This window comes from Vanessa cardui, chromosome 28, assembly GCF_905220365.1.
Source record: "Vanessa cardui chromosome 28, ilVanCard2.1, whole genome shotgun sequence".
Classification (NCBI taxonomy): Eukaryota; Metazoa; Arthropoda; class Insecta; order Lepidoptera; family Nymphalidae; genus Vanessa; species Vanessa cardui.
This window is the reverse complement of record NC_061150.1, coordinates 5699202-5718959: the sequence shown is the minus strand read 5'-3', so window position 1 is coordinate 5718959 and position 19758 is coordinate 5699202. Positions and strand designations below refer to the sequence as shown.

The 19758-nt window shown below is 35.5% G+C and overlaps 2 protein-coding genes across 2 annotated transcripts; one reads left to right on the top strand and one right to left on the bottom strand.

The window, feature by feature from the left end:
• The first annotated feature begins 1272 nt into the window (after positions 1-1272).
• On the top strand, positions 1273-7767 carry LOC124541450 (zinc finger protein 26-like). The gene is made up of 5 exons (XM_047119336.1): positions 1273-1545; positions 2141-2282; positions 3204-3296; positions 4926-5099; positions 6474-7767. The coding sequence occupies exons 1-5, from the start codon at positions 1378-1380 to the stop codon at positions 7565-7567; spliced, it is 1671 nt and encodes a 556-aa protein (XP_046975292.1). The 5' UTR covers positions 1273-1377; the 3' UTR covers positions 7568-7767.
• Positions 7768-8704: 937 nt separating this feature from the next.
• Positions 8705-16979, bottom strand: LOC124541443 (zinc finger protein 260-like). Its single transcript, XM_047119329.1, has 7 exons — positions 16699-16979; positions 15704-15851; positions 14518-14649; positions 13341-13484; positions 11708-12340; positions 10285-10465; positions 8705-8990 (listed from the first exon to the last, which is right to left on the bottom strand). The coding sequence occupies exons 1-7, from the start codon at positions 16852-16854 to the stop codon at positions 8735-8737; spliced, it is 1650 nt and encodes a 549-aa protein (XP_046975285.1). The 5' UTR covers positions 16855-16979; the 3' UTR covers positions 8705-8734.
• Positions 16980-19758: the final 2779 nt, after the last annotated feature.

Sequence of the window (19758 nt, the reverse complement as noted above, 5' to 3'; positions counted from 1 at the left end):
GTCAGTTCGAATTCTATTAAAATTGAGTATAATTTGAAATGTGTTGAAAATAAGGCTTTAATGAATACTCAAATCACAACTGTAACAAAATAAAAGTGTTTTATATTATAAAGATATTTTATATTTGAAATACAATGTACTATTGTTCACATAAGATAATTTAAGTAACGAGCGATTTGACTGATATAATTTAAATGGACGAACCAAAGAGTGTGGTTTCTAACTGTATTAAACGAAGCTTCCGTAGAATGTGGTCCCATTACTAACCAATCAAATTTCTAGTTTAAGGGCTTTTAGTTGTGCCGACCAGGCACAGATTATTTCGCCAATGTCACGTAGGATGGAGAAGATGCGAAAGAAATTGATCAGTGCGATTGAATTGGTCGCTTAACTTATGAGATATGATTCAATATGCAAGATGATCAAAAATATGCTTTATAAACAAATGGTTCGAGAGCGAAAAAATAATTTTCATAATTAATATATGTGTTTTAATATTTATAAAAATATTTCAGGTTGTTGTTTTGTTATTGAGCACTTTGTTTATGGCAAGGTTTGTCCATTTAATTATATAAGGCCAAACTAATGAACCTTAATATACAAGAGATCAATAAATTTTATTTCGTATCAAAATTTTATTTTAAATTATTAATTTTTTAATAAACTTATTTGTACATAACGCTGTTTTATTGATTCCAAAATTTGTCTTTTTCGAATTAGTTTAGTAGATATTTGACTTGTCCTTTTAACTTTAACCATTTAAAAACTTAGTAAACATGACCCTATTTAATTCTACTGATACGATATAAAATATAAATCACTACAAAATTATTTTTGGTGTTGCTGAGTCTTTTTTAATAGATAGTGATTTTATGATAAATGCTTTAAAAATAAGTGCATGAAGGTTTATTTGAAATAGTAAAACAATATGACAATTAAAGCGACAAAAGCATATAAAGATATATGGCTTATAAGTTTAAGATATTTTAAATAAAAGTCAATAGAGCTTAAACATTTTAAAGTGTAAAGATGGAGTGATAAGAAAGAAGAAATCGTCCTTATCTGGTATTACAATACAAGAAGACAGACACAGATACAGGAAAATATATATATATTTTTTTTAATGCTGCAATAATTTTGTCTCATAACGTACAAAAACTATCGACTTTATTTAGAACACGACTTTATGACCTGCGACATCACTACAAGTTCAAGTGAAAACGAAACGCTGCGCTTGTCAAACTAAGATCTTTTTTATTATCAAATCTCAAAAGTCAAGTTGACAATAAAAAAGGAGCAAGCCCAATACAATAATGGAGCTACTTGCTTCATTAGTATTTTGTATATTTTATATTATTATGAGTTGAATTAAAAAAAATGGAGGACGTTAATTTATCAAAGAAAAATAAAGGACCTTTAATTGACCCAGCTCTGTGTCGTTGTTGTCGTTCCATAAAGAAATGTCGGCTTCTAACAACGGAATACGAATTCATGGGTACGAAAGAAGTGTATTCGGATATGTTCATGGATGTTTTCGGATTACTTGTGAGTAATTATAATATCCTACACTAAAAACTATCAACTTTATTCCATATCTCGCAGTTTTTTATTTCAAAACTATCTTAAAAATCATGTTTGAAAAGGTAGATTGGATTTGCGAGTTCTCATATTTTTTTTGACAGAAATCTTCATAAGTTAGTAAGACTGAATAACTAGATGTGTAACGCTTACATTTTTGGTATATTCGTACAATTCTTAGCACTTATTACTTAATACTTGCATATTAACGCTACCTCAAAAAAATAATCGCGAGTTCGCTTTGGCATTTGCGAATTCACGTACTCGAAACCGTAATATTTCCTAACCGGGTTGGGCAATCGGATCATGTGGGATTCCTAACCAGTGAAATTACTGCTACCACGTCCTCAGCACGGATTAATGAGGCTGTCTTATTGTGTGGATAGAACACATTGTGGCCTCTGTTGTTCAGGGCTGGTGCTTTACTCAGGAAAGGGCGATGATCATGCACCTCCACGCTGCTCGCTAGTGCGTACGGCAACACGAAGCAATCCTGGTTGCCATGTAAAAAAAGGACCTAATTCTAAAATTTTAGTTCTGTCAAAAATTAAATGATTTTCAGTTATCACACTTAGAAGATGATAACAAAGAGTCCTGTATTTGTGCGACGTGTGTTTCCCGTCTACGAGAAGCTTGTGCGTTCAGACGACAAGTGCTCCAGTCTGAGCAGATGTTTTTAGAGGCTCGGTTACAGAATAAAGATGGTAAATTCTATAAATAAGTATTTGTATTAATTCAACCCATATTCACTAATACATACATACATACTATCAGAACATAAGTTATTTAACTTTAGTTAATCTCATCATATATTTAAAATAAAAAACTTTAAATGTCAGCAATTAGTGTTAGAATTTATATATACTTCAGTGGATGATCAAAATATTAATGAAAAACTGTATTTAGGGCTTATGCCCTATATATATATGTGAATATATATATATATATATATATATATATATATATATATATATATATATATATATATATATATATATATATATATATATATATATATATATATATATATATATATATATATATATATATATATATATATATATATATATATATATATATTCTTATATATATATAGGGAATAGAAATAAAATATAGGGAAAAGAATATATATATATATATATATTCTTATAAGTTATTCACAAATTTCATGTAGGGTAGAAATATAATGTATGTAAATTCTCTTTAAATGGAATACACGGTCAATTGGATATACTTTATGTAGCTTAACATTTTCTCTGATATTGATAATAATGAGATATAGTATAAACCTCGTAGGAAACAGTTTTTGTGACCTTCCACTGTAGTTAAGGACAGTCCGGTACACGCTACTGCATATAATTATATTTTGAGATATGTGTAAGGTTTCAAAATAAAATATTATGCAAGTTAATTGAAATTATATGAGCCGAGATGGCCCATTGGTTAGAACATATGCATCTTAACCGATGATTGCGGGTACAAACCCAGGCAAGTGCCACTATATATATATGTGCTTAATTTGTGTATATAATTCATTTACGTGTATATTAAATGAAAATGTAAGTAATAAGATTTTATTTCTAATTCTAACAGTAATAATGTAAGTAATGTCTCCAATGTTTCAGATAATGACCAAAATGTGAAAATCGAAATAAAAACAGAGCCGGCTTGTGAGAATGATTCGAACGATGTAACAGATGCACAAGACGACCATTACGGTAAATATTATATGTTTATGTTAATAATCTAATTGGCGCATGTTAAATTACATGTACAGGTTGAGATGTTACATATAAATAATACTCATTCATACAAGATGTACAAGTTTATTGCTATGCATTATATTTTTAGTAAATACTTGTAATGACTTGTACAGGATACTGAAGTTCTGGGCTTATAATGTAAAGTGGGGATGTATCTGGTATACTGGTGAGGTGTGCCATGCCGCTTGGGACCATATCACCCATATAGTCCCAAGCAGGCAACACTCGTGATAGGACCCCTCGATTCCAGGTTTTCTTCCACACTGTAGAAACTTTCAGAAAGATACCAGGAATTTTCACTTCGTCTCCACTTGGACACTGACGGTCTCAAGAGTACGACCACGTCGGTTTCCTCGTCTAAACGATTCACAAGATGTCCCATCCAACCTTGCCACCATGTTGGACACTCCTCTAAGTTAATTCTGCGTGTAGTCCCGGTCTTTGCGTAGTGACAGATCGTAGTGACCTGGCGTCCGATCAGGCAGGTTTTCTCCAGGACAATGAAGACGACATTACGACACATGAACACTACCAGACTTACTATAGAGAAGGCAAGTCCTTGTGCAGGAGATGTCGCCGGACTGCGACTCTGATTCGCAGCACCCCCTCAGTTCCATGTCTTTCAGATTCAATGTCGGACCTGACCTCGCTTCTCTGATTTTTGAACATATATTTAAGTTAATGTTGTCTTAGATTTTCGCGATTATTACACATTGAAATAAAACTAGTTTCAACGGATTTAAGTCGCATATCGCACGGGTAGACCAGTGATCACGAACGCTGTAAAGTGCTCGAAACGTGGGGATGATAAAAATAATTAATATACGCGACTTAAATCCGTTAAAACTAGTTTTATTTCAATATATCAAAGTTGCCCGTGTTGCCAACGTTACGATTTAGATCGTATTTATACGACCTTTTTGGCTCTTGAAAGATGTACGATCAGTTAATCGAAATCGTACGGAAAACATGCGATCTTTTCAAAATATATACCCATAATCATAAATAGCTTATTTGTACCAATTTAATGAAATACACAGTGTATGACTATGATGATTATTATGTGGCCTCAGCAAGTCAATGGAATGGAATTTTTATGTAAAGGACTTCTTGTATTCAAACTTGATAGATCTTGTTTCTTTTTGCTAAATACGATCTCTTCTATGTAATCATACGATCTTCCTAAAAAGGAAGATGTAAAGTAGTAAAGTAAAGTAACAGCCTGTACATTTCCCACTGTTGAGATAAGGCCTCCTCTTCCATTAAGGATAGGGTTTGGAACATATTCCACCACGCTGTTCCAATGCGGGTCGGTGGGATGCACATGTGGCAGAATTTTAATGAAATTAGACACATGCAGGTTTCCTCACGATGTTTTCCTTCAGTGTAGAGCACGGGATGAATTATAAATACAAATTAAGCACATACACATAGTGGTGCTTGCCTGGGTTTGAACCCGCAATCATCGGTTAAGATGCATGCGTTATAACCACTGGGCCATCTCAGCTCATCAAAGGAAGATGGTAACACTAATTTTGATCAGAAATGTTGAAAATGAAATTAATTCTATTTTATAAATTTCAGATGACGATTTAACGATTAAACTAGATTCACAAACATCGATAGAAGACAATGTCAAACCGAGGCTGCCCTTAAAGAAAACAAGAAGTACTCAGAAGAGCAAAGTTTGTAAGGAGTTGAGAAGTGGCGGGAAAATGCACAGATTGAGGGAAAAGCTTGACAAGCTGTTGAAAACAGGTAATTAATATATACAATGGTAACATTTTAATATGAACTCTTTGATTAGGGTAAATACAGGGCCGTATTTATGGGAGGGCAACCGGGGCAACTGCCCTGGGGCTTCCACATTAGTGGGGGCCACAGTTTTCAGCAAGTTAACAAATACCGAGATATAGTCAAATTATAGTAAAAATATTATTTAATATTTTAAAAGTTACCAATACAAGTAAGTAAATCATTGCTTACTGATTGAAATAAAAAAAGTAATTAATTCATGATAATATAATTATTAGGTTGTTCACGCTTCTGTTTGTCTAGGGCCCCCACTGCATTGTGGCCCGGGGGCCTCCAGACCTTTAAATCCGACTCTGGGTAAATAGCAAGATTAAATGCTAGTCTAAGGCCACCTCTTCCTGTGTGGAGAAGGTTTGGAACATATTCCACAACACTGTTCCAATGTATTTTGGTGGTATATACATGTGGCAGAATTACTATGAAATTAGGCGCAGGTTTCACGATGTTTTCTTTCACTGCCGATCACAGATGAATAAATATAAACCCAAATTAAGACTTTCTTTATGGTATAGGTTGGCGGACGAGCATATCTGTCACCTGATGGTTAGTTGTCGCCATTACCCATAGACAATGACGCTGTCAGAAATATTAAGTATTCCTTACATCGTCAATGCGTCACCAACCTTGGGAAGTAAGATGTTATGTCTCTTGTGCCTGTAGTTACACTGACTCACTCTTCAAACCGGAACACAACAATACTAAGTACTGTTATTTGGCGGTAGAATAACTGATGAGTGGGTGGTACCTACCCAGACGGGCTTGCACAAAGCCCTACCACCAAGTAAATGAGAGATTTATAAACCTACCAACATCTGTATTTGTTTAAAAGTAGGTTTTTGTAAATAACAATATACCTATAGGTATTTTTCTTAAAATGTTCTTGTAAATATAGTATGTGACTTAAGATATACATATTTAGGTCAGAGGTTTAAATGCGAAAAAAAATTACTATTTTTTATCTATTTAATTTCTATTCATAGAAAAAATCTTAGAGATATTTTTGGACGAGTGTAAATGCTTTAATTTCTCTTCTAAACTTTAGTTTTTTTTATTCTTTATTGTTCAAATTTCAAAAGAAAATACAGCTTAGTTTAACAATATAAAATGCCACGAAAACCCCTAAAGGGTTTATCTGGGCAAGTTATCATTCACAAGTAACAGTAGGTACATATAACAGTAGTATTATATTACATAAACATTACATAAAGATAATTTTCATACGTATAAGATTTTATATAAATGTCTATATCTGTATAAAAAAGTTAGTCTTCTAGAAGTCTGCACATTTGTAGTTCATGGGTTAATGTTTAATTACAGATTCGCCGCCTCAGAAAAAATTACAACTAAAAAAACAAGCCATCGATCACGACCAAATGGCATTCACGAATACTGTAACAATCGTTCACAATTCCTACGTCTGTCCATTTCATAATCGCATCAGCTTCTACTACTGTTACTATTGTAAGGACCAGTTCACGAATCCCAACGAGCTCAGAGAACACACGCTATCCCACGACCCGAAGGAACTCTTTGAAGATACAACAGAAAACAAGAAAACTCCCAAAATCGATATCACAAGAATCGATTGTAGACTGTGTCCCGAAAAAATCGACGATCTCGATACATTTAAAACGCACATCACTAATGTACACGGCAAAGTTATATATCCTGTGGCAAATGAATTTCTGAAGTTTCGTCTGACATTAAATAATCTAACGTGCACTGAGTGCAACAGTGTGTTTCCTTATTTCGATTCCCTAAAAAAACATATGATCGATCATTTCGGTACGTTCACATGTGATATGTGTGGCGCCTGCTTTTTGGAGCAGGCGTCATTGAGAACGCACATAAAGGCCCATAATAAGGTCGATGTGAATTTTCCCTGTGAGATATGCGGTAAGAATCTAAAATCGAAGTACAGTAGGAGCTTACATGTCGCGACTGTACATGAAAAGAAGCCTTTTGTCAATTGTTACAAATGCGAGGCGACTTTCCTGTCGTATGCGTTACGTAATCGCCATTTGATAGAGGTCCATGGTGACAAACGCACGTTTCCTTGTAAGCTGTGTGATAAAGTCTATAATAGGCGTAAAACGTTGATGGAACACAATAGACGGAACCATTTGAAAGTGTATCGTCATCAGTGCGATCTCTGCGACCAGAGGTTTTACTTGCCGTCCCGTTTGAAGGAGCACATGGCGACTCATACAGGGGAGAGGAATTTTAGATGTGAGTTCTGTGATAAGAGTTACCCAAGGCTCCAGTCCCTACAGGAACATATACGATCTCATAGCAGCGAAAGGAGATTCAAGTGTGATGTTTGCAACACAGCCTTCACGCAGAACGGGAGTCTCAAAAACCATATGAAAAGTCATCACCAAGTTTTCGAAATGGAAGGCGGTTTTAATTAACGTAAAAGAAATTTAGTTTAATATCTGTTCGATTTGGCGCGAAAAAATGACATTGACGTTGATGTCAATTATGTAAACAGATTAAAAATGTTTGTATAGAATGATGATAATTTAATTGCGCTTAAATGTAAATATAATTATTTGTATTATTTATATAATGTGATGTTTAATTAAAGTAAAATATTATTTAATACATTTAACAGTCGTTTTATTTTGCCTATAGGTAGTATGAATTGAGACTCAAAATTATAATTAAATAAATGTGTATTTCATGGAAATTTGAGCGAGCCAGTGTAACTTCAGGCACAAGGGACATAACATCTTAAAATAATAGTTAATATTTCTTACAGTTTCATTGTCTATGGGTGATGGTGACCACTTACCACCGGGTGGTCCATATGCTCGTCCACAAACCTATACCATAAAAAATAAAAAAATAAAAGTATAATACCGTCACTATACTTTTAAATATTATAAAAATAGAATCCAGTTTAATATATCGAACATAAAACTTTGCCATTTTAATAATAGCGCAACCAATCAGCGCGCGACATGCATCCGTTCTACGCCAGTTAACAATGTGACCGCTTCCCATCGACAGATTACAATATAGCGAAACATAATGCGTTAAATTACAATTAAATTTCACGGTTCATAATATATCGACAGATTGTAATCTAACGATTGTACAACAACGTAGATTTACCATCGGCAAAATTCGTAAAACCGATCACATCCGAATTGAGTACGCTCTCCCAAACTATCGATATTTATTTCTCGTGCGAATATGATCTTTACACAAACGTAATAACTTGTAATATCATATGACCTAATATATTCGTCAATTCGACGCGTCGGTTTACATGCACTCGCTGTCTCGGGTCGAACTGACGCGAGAATCTATAGCGACGAATAGCGTCGAGTGGAGCGATAGGGAGCTATTTCTATTGGTTGTATAATTCGACCTAATATATTCGTCAATTTGACGCGTCAATTTACATGCACTCGCTGTGTCGGGTCAAACTGACAAGAATCTATAGCGACGAATAGCGCGATAGGGAGCTATTTCTATTGGTTGTGTAACAGCAGTAATCGGTTTTATTGAATATCTGATCAAAGGAAATAAAACCCAAAAAATATCCTTAAAATTATATTAAATACACAAAATTAACTATATTCGGGATGCTGGCTCTTCATATGGCCCTTCAGACTGCAGTTCTGTATGAAGGCCTGCCCGCATATGTGGCAGCGGTAGCGCCTGTCGTTGGTGTGGATGCGGATGTGGTCCTTGAGGGTCTTCAGCCGAGGGTACGTCTTCTCGCAGACCTTGCACTTGAAGTTCCTCTCGCCCGTGTGTGTGGGCATGTGGTTCGTGAGCGCGAAACGTGTGAAGAACTTCTGACCGCAGCATTGGCATTCATATCTGGAAAATAAAGGATTCATTTACTAAAGTAGTAAGAAAAGTAACAGCCTGTACATTTCCCACTGCTGAGATAAGGCCTCCTCTTCCATTTAGGAGAGGATTTGGAACATATAGAATGTTTCAAACCCTCTCCTTAAAGGAAGCTCTCGCTTTCAAACCCTCTACTTTTTACAGCGGCATTATCTATGGGGGCTGGTGACCATTTACCATCACGTGGTCCATATGCCGGCGAACCAATAGCATAAAAAAGACAACCGCTGAGAACAGATTTTATAAATCCCACCCCTTAAGGCCTCCACTAAGATTAAAGAGAAGGTTTTGAAACATATTCCACCACGCTGTTCCAATGCGGGTTGGTGGAATGCACATGTGGCAGAATTTCGATCAAATTAGACACATGCAGGTTTCCTCAAGATGTTTTCCTTCACCGCCGAACACGAGATGAATTATAAACGCAAATTAAGCACATATATATATTGTGGTGCTTGGCTGGGTTTGAACCCGCAATCATCGGTTAAGACTCACACGTTCTAACCACTGGGCCCTCTCAGCTCACTGGACCATCCCTGCATCTCAGAAAATAAAGGATTGCTATAAATTCCAATGTTTTTCTGAAGGATTTTGACAAAACTCAAAAAAATATGCATAAAAAGGTCCTATAATTCAAGGCCAAGAAACAAATTCTGCAGTATATTTAGTATCAGCATTGCAATCGTACGAAGCCGGAGCGGGTCACTAGTTATAAATAAAGGCATATTAAATCAAATCAAATCAAAATAAACTTTATTCAAGTAGGCTTTTACAAGCACTTTTCGAATCGTCATTTAACAATTGAGTGAAGCTACCACAGAAGGGCAAGAAACTCAGTGGTTACTCTTTTTCAACATTTCCAAAATGCAAAGTTAAATTAGTTAAATACAATTATTTAAATATTATTCATTAACTCTTAGTAGTCAATATATCTAAGTTATTAGCAAATCGCCTGAAATACATAATCAAAGTTTTGTATAACATTTTTCCTACTTCCATTAAGGATATTCTTTTGTATCCATACATATAACACAATTGGAGTGTCTATACACGGTACGTATACCAAAATAACATTTTTTACAAAAAAAATTCTGTCATCTGTCTGTGTTCCGGCTAATCTATGGAACGGCTGGACCGATTTTGACGGGTCTTTCACTTATATAATAAGAAGTAACTTAGGCTACAATATATATTTTGTTAAATTCAAACGCGTACAAGATCACGGGCACAGCTAGTTTGAAAGGCAGTATATCTGATACGTCACCTGTAATCCTTCAAGTGCTCCTTCCGTCTGTGGATCGTCAACTTCCTCCTAGTTTCGCAGACCTTGTCGCACAGGTTGCAGGGAAACGAGAGTGGCTCCTCGCCGTGGACCTCCACAAGATGCTTCAACTTCTGAGGGTAGGTCATCAGCCTCACGTCGCACTTCGGGCAGTATACCCTACCTGGAATATCAAACGAACCCCCCACTTCATACTTCACTAAGTACTAGATGATGGTAAACAGTCTATAGACATTTATCAAGACCCTGAGATTAGAAAAGAGTTTGTGCCGATATCATGATGATGCCGTCGGGGTCACTAATTGTTGCTGGGTTTGTGTAGAGGATAATGAAAGTCACAAACTGTTTCACGATTTATTAACGAGACGGTACAATTATACGGACTGTGACGCACTTGATAGACACTCTGTTTTACATATGCAATGCTTCGACTTTTATACATGATATATGCCAAAGAATATGAGATACACAGATTTGAAGTATTTTAGTCATAGAATATGTAACTTTACTGTTTACTTTAATACATATGTGCATATACGGCACAAGTTAAAGAGTAACTACTGAGTTTCTTGCCGGTTCTTCTACATTATAAAGTAAGAGGAAGAGGTTGTTGTTTCAGTTAATCGTGTAGTTTTCATGTCACCTTGGGCAGACATTGTAAAAATTTAATTTCAATAGTTTTTCCGTAAAAGTTTTTAAATTAAAATGGTTATTATATTACTACCAGTATTTAAAACGGGATATTTCCAATGTTTTTTATTTTCATGTGGTGGAGCTCGATATATCGACATTATCTACGAAGGTCTTTCCACGAGACTCTTTTTCCAAAAGATGGCGTCAATGCGCCACCAATCTTAGGAACTAAGATGCTATATCCCTTGTGCCTGTAGTTACACTGACTCAGCCTACAAACCGGAACACAACAATACTGAGTACTGTTGTTCGGCGGTAGAATAAGTGATGAGTGGGTGGTACCTACCCAGACGGGCTTGCCCACAAAGCCCTACCACCAAGTGAAAACCGTACACAACTCAAACAAGTACGTATGAATGTAACTCTGTTTGTCTGTCTGTCTGTAGCTCTTTCACTATCAAACCGATAAGCTACTTGCTGAAATTTGGTATGAAGCAAACTTTAACTCCTAGAAAGGACATATACCTAACCTAACCTAACACCCTAAAACGCAAACAACTAGTATACATAATGTTGTCATAAATGTTCGCGATTATTACACATTGAAATAAAACTAGTTATAATCGATTTGAATCGCGTATATTAATTATTTTTAACATCCCGACGTTTCGAGCACTTAAAATAAAATACGCGATTCAAATCCGTTATAACTAGTTTTACCATATTTCAACAAGTATAAATCACAGGAGAAAAAAGTTAAACAAAAACTCACCTCTCTTCTTATGCACCCTATCCACATGCAACTCCTTATTATACTGAGCCTTGAAGACCTTCCCGCAGACTTCGCACGGGAAGTCGCCTTCCTCGTGACGCTGCTGATGCATTATGAACCTGCCCCGGTCCACAAAGCCCAGACCGCAGGTTTCACACACATAGTTACTGAAATGCTCATTCATGTGCTTATTCAAAGCGTGGAAGTACGGGAACACAGAGTCACAGAGCGCGCACTTGAACTCATTATTGCACAGACGAAACGGTAAGAGGAGATCACGATTATTAAAGTAGTATTTCTTCTTGTGGACGCTTGAGATGTGGTGTCTGAAGTCGTCCAGACTCGTTATGTGCTCCGGACAAAGTCTGCAGTCTATCCTCGTCAGATCGACCTTGAGCATATTCTTGTGCTCAGTTATCTTGAACTTCTTCGGATGATGGTTGTGCAGCGTGTGACTTCTCAGAAGTTCAGGGTCGGAGAAGTTCTCCCCGCAGTAGAAGCAGAGGAGGTGGTTGTGCCGGCACTTGAAAGGGCACACGTAGGAGAACTCAACAATGGTTAGGATGTTAGTTTCCGTGATGTAGGATGGATCGCGTTCGCGCATGCGCTGCTGTAACTTAGACATCGGTATCTCTGGAAATATAAACATTGGACAAAATCACGTACATTACTCTGATCCCAAAAAAAGTAAAGTAACAGCCTGTAAATTTCCCACTGCTGGGATAAGGCCTCCTCTTCCATTAAAGAGAGGGTTAGGAACATATTCCACCACGCTGTTCCAATGCGGATTGGTGGAATGCACATGTGGCAGAATTTCGATGAAATTAGACACATGCAGGTTCCCTCGCGATGTTTTCCTTCACCGGTGAGCACGAGATGAATTACAAACACAACTTAAGCACATATATATAGTGGTGCTTGCCTGGGTTTGAACCCGTAATCATCGGTTAAGATGAACGCGTTCTAGCCACTGGGCCATCATTGCGGGTTCAAACCCAGGCGAGCACCAGTGAATATTCATGAGTTCGTAATTGGCGTTGAAGGAAAGCATCTTGAGGAAACCTGCATGTGTCTAATTTCACATAAATTCTGCCACACGTGTATTCCACCAACACGCATTAGAGCCTTCTCCTCGAAAAGGCCTTAGCCCAGTAGTGGGAAATTTACAGGCTGTTAATGTTGTTTTTTGTACCTACCAACGATACTACTGCATAATTCTACATCTATATATTCTTATGTATGTTATCTACTTTTCTATGTATGTTAAGGAAATTACAAAAAAGAGTCGAGATCGCCCAGTGGTTAGAACGCTTGCATCTTAACCGATGAGTGCAGGTTCAAATCCAGGCAAGCACCGCTGTTTCATGTGCTTAATTTGTCTTTATAATTCATCTCGTGCTCAGCGGTGAATGAAAACATCGTGAGGAAACCTGCATGTGACAAATTTCACAGAAATTCTGCCACATATGCATTCCACCAACCCGCATTGGAACAGCGTGGTGGAATATGTTCCAAACCTTCTCCTCAAAGGGAAAGGAGGCCTCTAGCCCAGCAGTGGGAATTTACAGGCTGTTGTTTTTGTTAAGGAAATGAAATGAGGCTTCAAAAATGTCTAGCATCGATAAGAACGTACTTGGTTTTTCTGCAACATTTCTTGTGTCTCCGTTCGCTGGCACCAGCTCCGACCTTGGGATCCTGTTGGGCCGATCGAGTATCTGCTGTAGTGGTATGTCGTCGTTCGAGGAGTCCTGCGCCATCGCTTCTGGTTTCACATCGTCTGGTACCAGAAGTATTAGTATTCAATACATTACTGGAACTCTATTTTCTAGAAGTACTCTAGGAAATAGCTCTTTCTCCGATACATATAATAGAAATTGGGCGTATTTTTGTAAAATTTAAACAATCGTTTTTTATTTAACGGTCCATATACCGAAATAACATTTTTTACAATTTTTGTCTGGCTAACTGTCTGTTTGCGTTTCATCCAGAGATTTGCTAGACCGATTTTAACGGGTTTTTCACTGGCATATAGCTGATGTAATAAGGAGTAAGGTTGGAGAATTGACTTTAGGGCCGAACCAATAAGACCGTAGATCATGGGATCAAACAGCATGAACCATTAAGAGTTTTTAGGTTTAGTGTTTAGCAATATTTTTTAAAATGTACATATATGGCATTAAACTTTCTACATCCTGAGTCATTGTTTAAAATGCAGGCTCAGTTGAAGGTTATGTACACGACCTCCATGACAGAGCTTTGCTGTGGAAACATAGATGGCGGTACTAGTCTAGTCTAGTTCGCGAGAGATGCAACCTGAAAACTTCGAGAAGGAAGTCACGGAAGTCGATAGGTTCCGGGTGGAAACAAGATAGACGTCGAGGTTTTTGTGGAGATAGAGCGTGTGAGGATCAAGGGCTCATTTAGTATTCCGAGCTATAGTGAGAGACTAGAGCTGATTGACATGAGTCGTTTGGTCGTAGCATGCTCACGTTTAGGCTAGTTTCACCTAGTTTATAATCACACTAATAACGGGAAAGAAACCGATTTAATGAGGACGATAGAACACAAATCATGAATGCTGCAAAAAAAGTAGGGGCGGCAAAAATTTAATAGCCTACTAGCCTACTAGCGGCAGATTTGTAAATCCACCAGTTATGAAAATGTAAAATGCATGTAACTTATTGATAATAAGACCATAAAATTATGTCGAGCACATATATGACGATTTTTTTTCGTATTTATATGAGACCAAAATTTGGAATGGTCAGTTAACGGCATTTTAGTTACACCACGGCTGAAAAGTGACTCACAGTTCATATCATCAGCCAGTGCGTCCCTCGGCGGTGAGCCTTGGACACAGCTGTCATCCTCCGTCTCCTGAGGCTCGGTTTTGACTTCCACTTCGATTTTCTCATCGCCCGTCTCAGGTTTTGTACTTTTCTCTGTAAACAGAGTAATTGCTTAACACGATTCCTATTTCTAGCTTGGTGTTATCAGCTGCTGATTTCAATTATATAAACAACGAATCTAAGAAAAACACAAGTCCATAAATGATAATTTTAATAATTTTTAAACTGTTCTGAGATGTTAAATTAGTCTGAAATATTTAAGGAAGTATAAAAAAGTGATATTGATTGAGTGTACCCACTCAATTTTGTTATAAAAGGCCGAGCGCCGGTAATTGGTATCGACAGGCTTGTTCGAGCGGTTGGAGTGATCGGACCTCCTCAAATTGGAATAAATTAGAGAAGAATATATCCTGAGTTTAATTTCATAACTTCTAATATGGATAGAGACCGAAACCCTGACACTCGTGACTACGCAATGCTGACGTCATTCTTTTTAAAAAAGAGGTTGGATATGCTGTTTCATCATATATGTGGAGTAGATATAGTAGGTATAAATGTAGAGTTAGGCAGTGGAGACAAAATCGAATTTTAATGTGGTCAAGATATATTTTGCGAGGCCCTTGTTTTTTTTCACATCTCACATTACTCTGATCAACAGTAATGTTGGTTGTGCCATACTTTTTCATAATTATTCGTGGCCCACACCGGAGTTGGGGGGGGGGGTGTTGTTACTCTACTAAAATGTATTGGAAATAGCATTAAACTTATGATTTGATCTTTGTCATCCACATTAAAATAGTTGGTGTGTATTTGATGCAGTAAAAGTGCTTGTGAAATTCCCATTCAAACATAAGTATATTAATATTATAAATTTGAAAGTAACTCTGTCAGTCTGTCCGTTGCTCTTTCCACCGACCCGCATTGGAACAGCATGTTGGAATATGTTCCAAGCCCTCTCCTTAATGGGAGAGGAGGCCATTTGCCCAGCAGTGGGAAATTTACTTTAAACTTTAACTCTAATATAGGACATAGGCTACTCTTTTTGCCTAACACATGACAACCAACATCCTAAAACACAACTGAAGCCGTGGATGACTACTATACTAGTAATTATATATGTAATTACTTCATTAATGCCTTATAATACCTTTGGTCTCCTCATCGTACATCTTCACTTGTAAAAATGCTTCTTCACATCTTAAAACTTGTTGCCGAAAGGTGAACGCTTCTCTCAACCTCTGAACGCACGTAGCGCACACGAGACGTTCTGATGGCTTCCCGTCTAAATGAGATAACTGGGAAATAATATATTTTATTATGAAACTTAAGGAAATAAGAATATTGTAGACTACTTTATATTTAAGGGTTTATTGTGTTACCCCGATGATTTCAGGTTCAAACCCAGGCAAGCACCACTATATATATGTGCTTAATTTGTGTTTATGCTTCATCTCGTGCTTGGCAGTGAAGGAAAACATCATGAGGAAATCTGCATGTGTCTAATTTAATTGAAATTCTGCCACATGTGCATCCAACTTGCATTAGAACAGCGTGGTAGAATATGTTCCAAGTCTCTGCTTAATGGGAGAGGAGGCCATTAGCCCCGCAGTGGGAAATTTACAGGCTGTAACTTTAATATGTTACCCTTATCAATATATGGGTATATGCAACTTTAGATTAAAGAAAAATTAAGAGATATTTTTTAACGATGAAATTTTTATATTTTTAATTTTCCTCTTCTATAATAATACATTTATTTATATAAACCTTTCTCTTAAATCACTGTTTATTGATTGAAGGTAAATTTAAAACAATTGCATAATTTAATAATACAGATTATGGCATACAACTTTATTTAACCATCTCTACATTACTATGTAGAGCTACTGTATAAAATAAAATGGCAGTTTCTAATGAATTTTTTTTCTAAATGTGTTGATTAAGTTGGAGTAAATACTATCAGAAACAATACTGTAATATATATTGAACAATACAACAATTGTTTTTTTTTTATTTAGTATTCATTAAAATGAAAAGAGGTTTTATTTACGTACTATTAATTAACTGTGCAATATAAATTACGATCTTACGTTTCACAAAATTAGTAATATTATGTGTTATTGTATTCGTAAAACCACTTACGAGTAGGCCATAGCAATCCATGATCATATCAGAATATATTTCCTTTTTGCCAAAACTCTCGTATTCTACATTCAAAAGTCTACATTTTTTAATAGATCCGCAACATCGGCAAAGACCCGGATCGAAAACCGGTCCCTTTCCTTTTTTGGCACTCATTTTTATTTATAAAATAATTATTAAAACTTAATGTTTATTGTTAAAATACTTTCATACTTATGGATTAGTAAAAAATAAGCTCATTATAAAATATTTCCTGTCTTGTATTAATAATAAATGTCAACATTATATTGTTTATTTTTAATTCACAAAAAAAAACATCACAAAATATTGATAAAATACTGATAAAATATACAAAACATTGGAATTGATTAAAATGACATTTCTGACTTTTCGGATATAAAATTTCGGGTTTTTGAACGTGTACTTGGGATACTAAGGCACGGTTTACATTAGCAACATGAAGCTTTATAAAAATAAATGTGGTATGTGCACCAGGAATATTTAATAAAATTTATTATGAAATGTAAATTTAATTATAAAGTAATAGTTTGTATGCAACAGAATTTTGATGACAAAAAATAGCTTCCTGGATTTATATATTTGTAATAGTGACTCACCCGGCTTCGCACGGGTCCATTGCTGATACTACATACACTACAGAATTTGTTTATTTACGACATCACATTAGAGACTTCTAAAATTATCAGTGTTTCTTGTCCATGTATTATATACAAAAATCGAATGACTCTATCTATTAAAAATCCGTTGCGTAGTTCTAAGGATCTAGGCATACATAGGAAAAGACAGCGGTAAGCGACTTTGTTTTATACTATATAATGTATGTGATGATAGTATTAACAGGTTCCTGAAGATTTTGAATATTTGTTTAGAGCATTTACCATAACTTTTAAGAGTATTTCCTAAAAAAAATCTAAAAGATGCAAATTTATTCCTATGAGCGGTTATTTTGGGAAAAGAAAAAACAAAAAAGGTGAAAAAGAAATTTATTATACACATAAATAAATATAATTCATTAAAATTATTTTGATACTATTTACATTTGAACGCTTAACGTATTAGATAACATATTGATTAAAAACAAATAAATTAAACATTTTATACAATACAATACAATAAAAAGATTAGGCGTTAAACAATGCACTTTCAACATAATATTATTTAAAAAAAATATATGTTAGTTCAATCGGATATGCTTAGAACTAAATGACAGTTTATCATTTTAAAAGTAACGTTCTAAATTCAAATTTCTGTTACGCTGATTTTGTTATTTAACGTGGTTTCTCGTAAAACGCAAATTACATTTGTTGATTATTTTGCTTTGAGTGTAGACTTAGTAACAACTGTATAAGTATACAAAACTTGGAGAAAGTACGAATATTCGTTTTATCACCTGATTTAGATATTACATTTATCCATATTGTAAGTAAAACGAGGGGCGTTCTATGTATTCTCGTTAATGGCTTGAATAAAATGATAATACTTATTAAAAAATATTTTTAAATATGAAGACATTTTTTAAATTTAATTTACAACATCCACGGGCTCATAGTACCAGTGCCTTTTTAAATGTATACATTTTAGCGTTTTATATTTTTACTCAAAATCAGCAGATCTTTGCCGGTAAATATAGATACTAACAATTTAATATACTCCAAAAATATTTTCAAGATTGGTTGGTTTATAAGTGATCACTGGGATAGGGCCAAATTTGCTGTGGCGTGGATGATTAATTTCTTTAAACTCCTCACTTGAAGAGTAGGCTTCTTATACACGAGGCCAGTCGCACCGCACCAGTTCAACACTTGGTATTACTGAACGTGTGAATTAGTCCGTCGTATTGGAGCATCACTTTTAATCTTCCATTGCTTGTTTTCGTTTATTCCCTTTCGTGTTCTCAACGCCACAGTGTTTTGGGACTCAAAGGGTATTTTAATGGGATTTTGAATAAAGTACCATTCGATTCCCAAAACACTGGAGCCATGAGTTATGGGTGAACGGAGTGACTTCGACCGTTGACTGACTTGAGTTGACTTTTTCGGCGGTGCAGTACCTTTTTGCACTGCATGTATTTTTAAGATGACAAGCTTATGTGCAGTGAGAATGGTCCTCATAGATAGCTGTTCTGTTATAGTCATTTTTGTTACCAATTTGATCTGTTAAATCTTCAAGAATAAGTTACACAATTTGAAGATTTTCCGAAGTGCTGACAACTGGACCAGCTCGAGCATCTTCAAGACTTCTCTATCCCGTTTAAAATCACGTGACCAATTTTGGTCATTCAAGAAGCAGTTTCTTAGAAAATAGTTTACATCTTTTCTTAAATACTTTTTCGAGTATTATTTAGTTTTAAAAAGGAATGACAAAGTGTGATGTTTGACTTTTCTTTATAATATTGTTTTGGTACTGTTTTAAGGTAATTTGTTTAAGTAGTGTCTATAGTGAATAGCTTAATAGACAATTACATAGTGATAGTGACAAAGACATCGGGATAGTTACTAAATTATCCTGAGAACGAGAATACATTAAACGCTCCTAGTAATACACTCTTAGGATATCCATGACGCTAGCCTTAGAATCCAAGATCACTAAGCCCTACCAATTCAGAGGACGTATGAGGATGATCATAGTATACACAGTAGTATTGTTTGTCTGGTTATTTTATTTTTTTATATTTTTCATAATGTTATGAGTTGAGTATGAGTTATGTACAGTCGGGGTAAGAAAACGTTCGTCACCTTAAGATCTATTTTCGAGTGCTCAGTATGAGTGATAATCTGCTTCACCGATCGAGAATATATGACACTGACAAACATATTTTGACGATTCAGGAGACATATCTGATTTAAAATTGGAATGACTAATTACGTCATTAAAAACATTTCATGTTGACATAAAACTAGACGTAGTCCAAAGATGTTACACTATTTTGAACCGAGTTGTCATACTATGTAAGTTTAATTTTATATGCAGTTGTATGTTTAGTGTTTTAGTTACAAAAGGTACTAAGGGTGTAAGACTTGAAAAAGGAATGAATTTAAA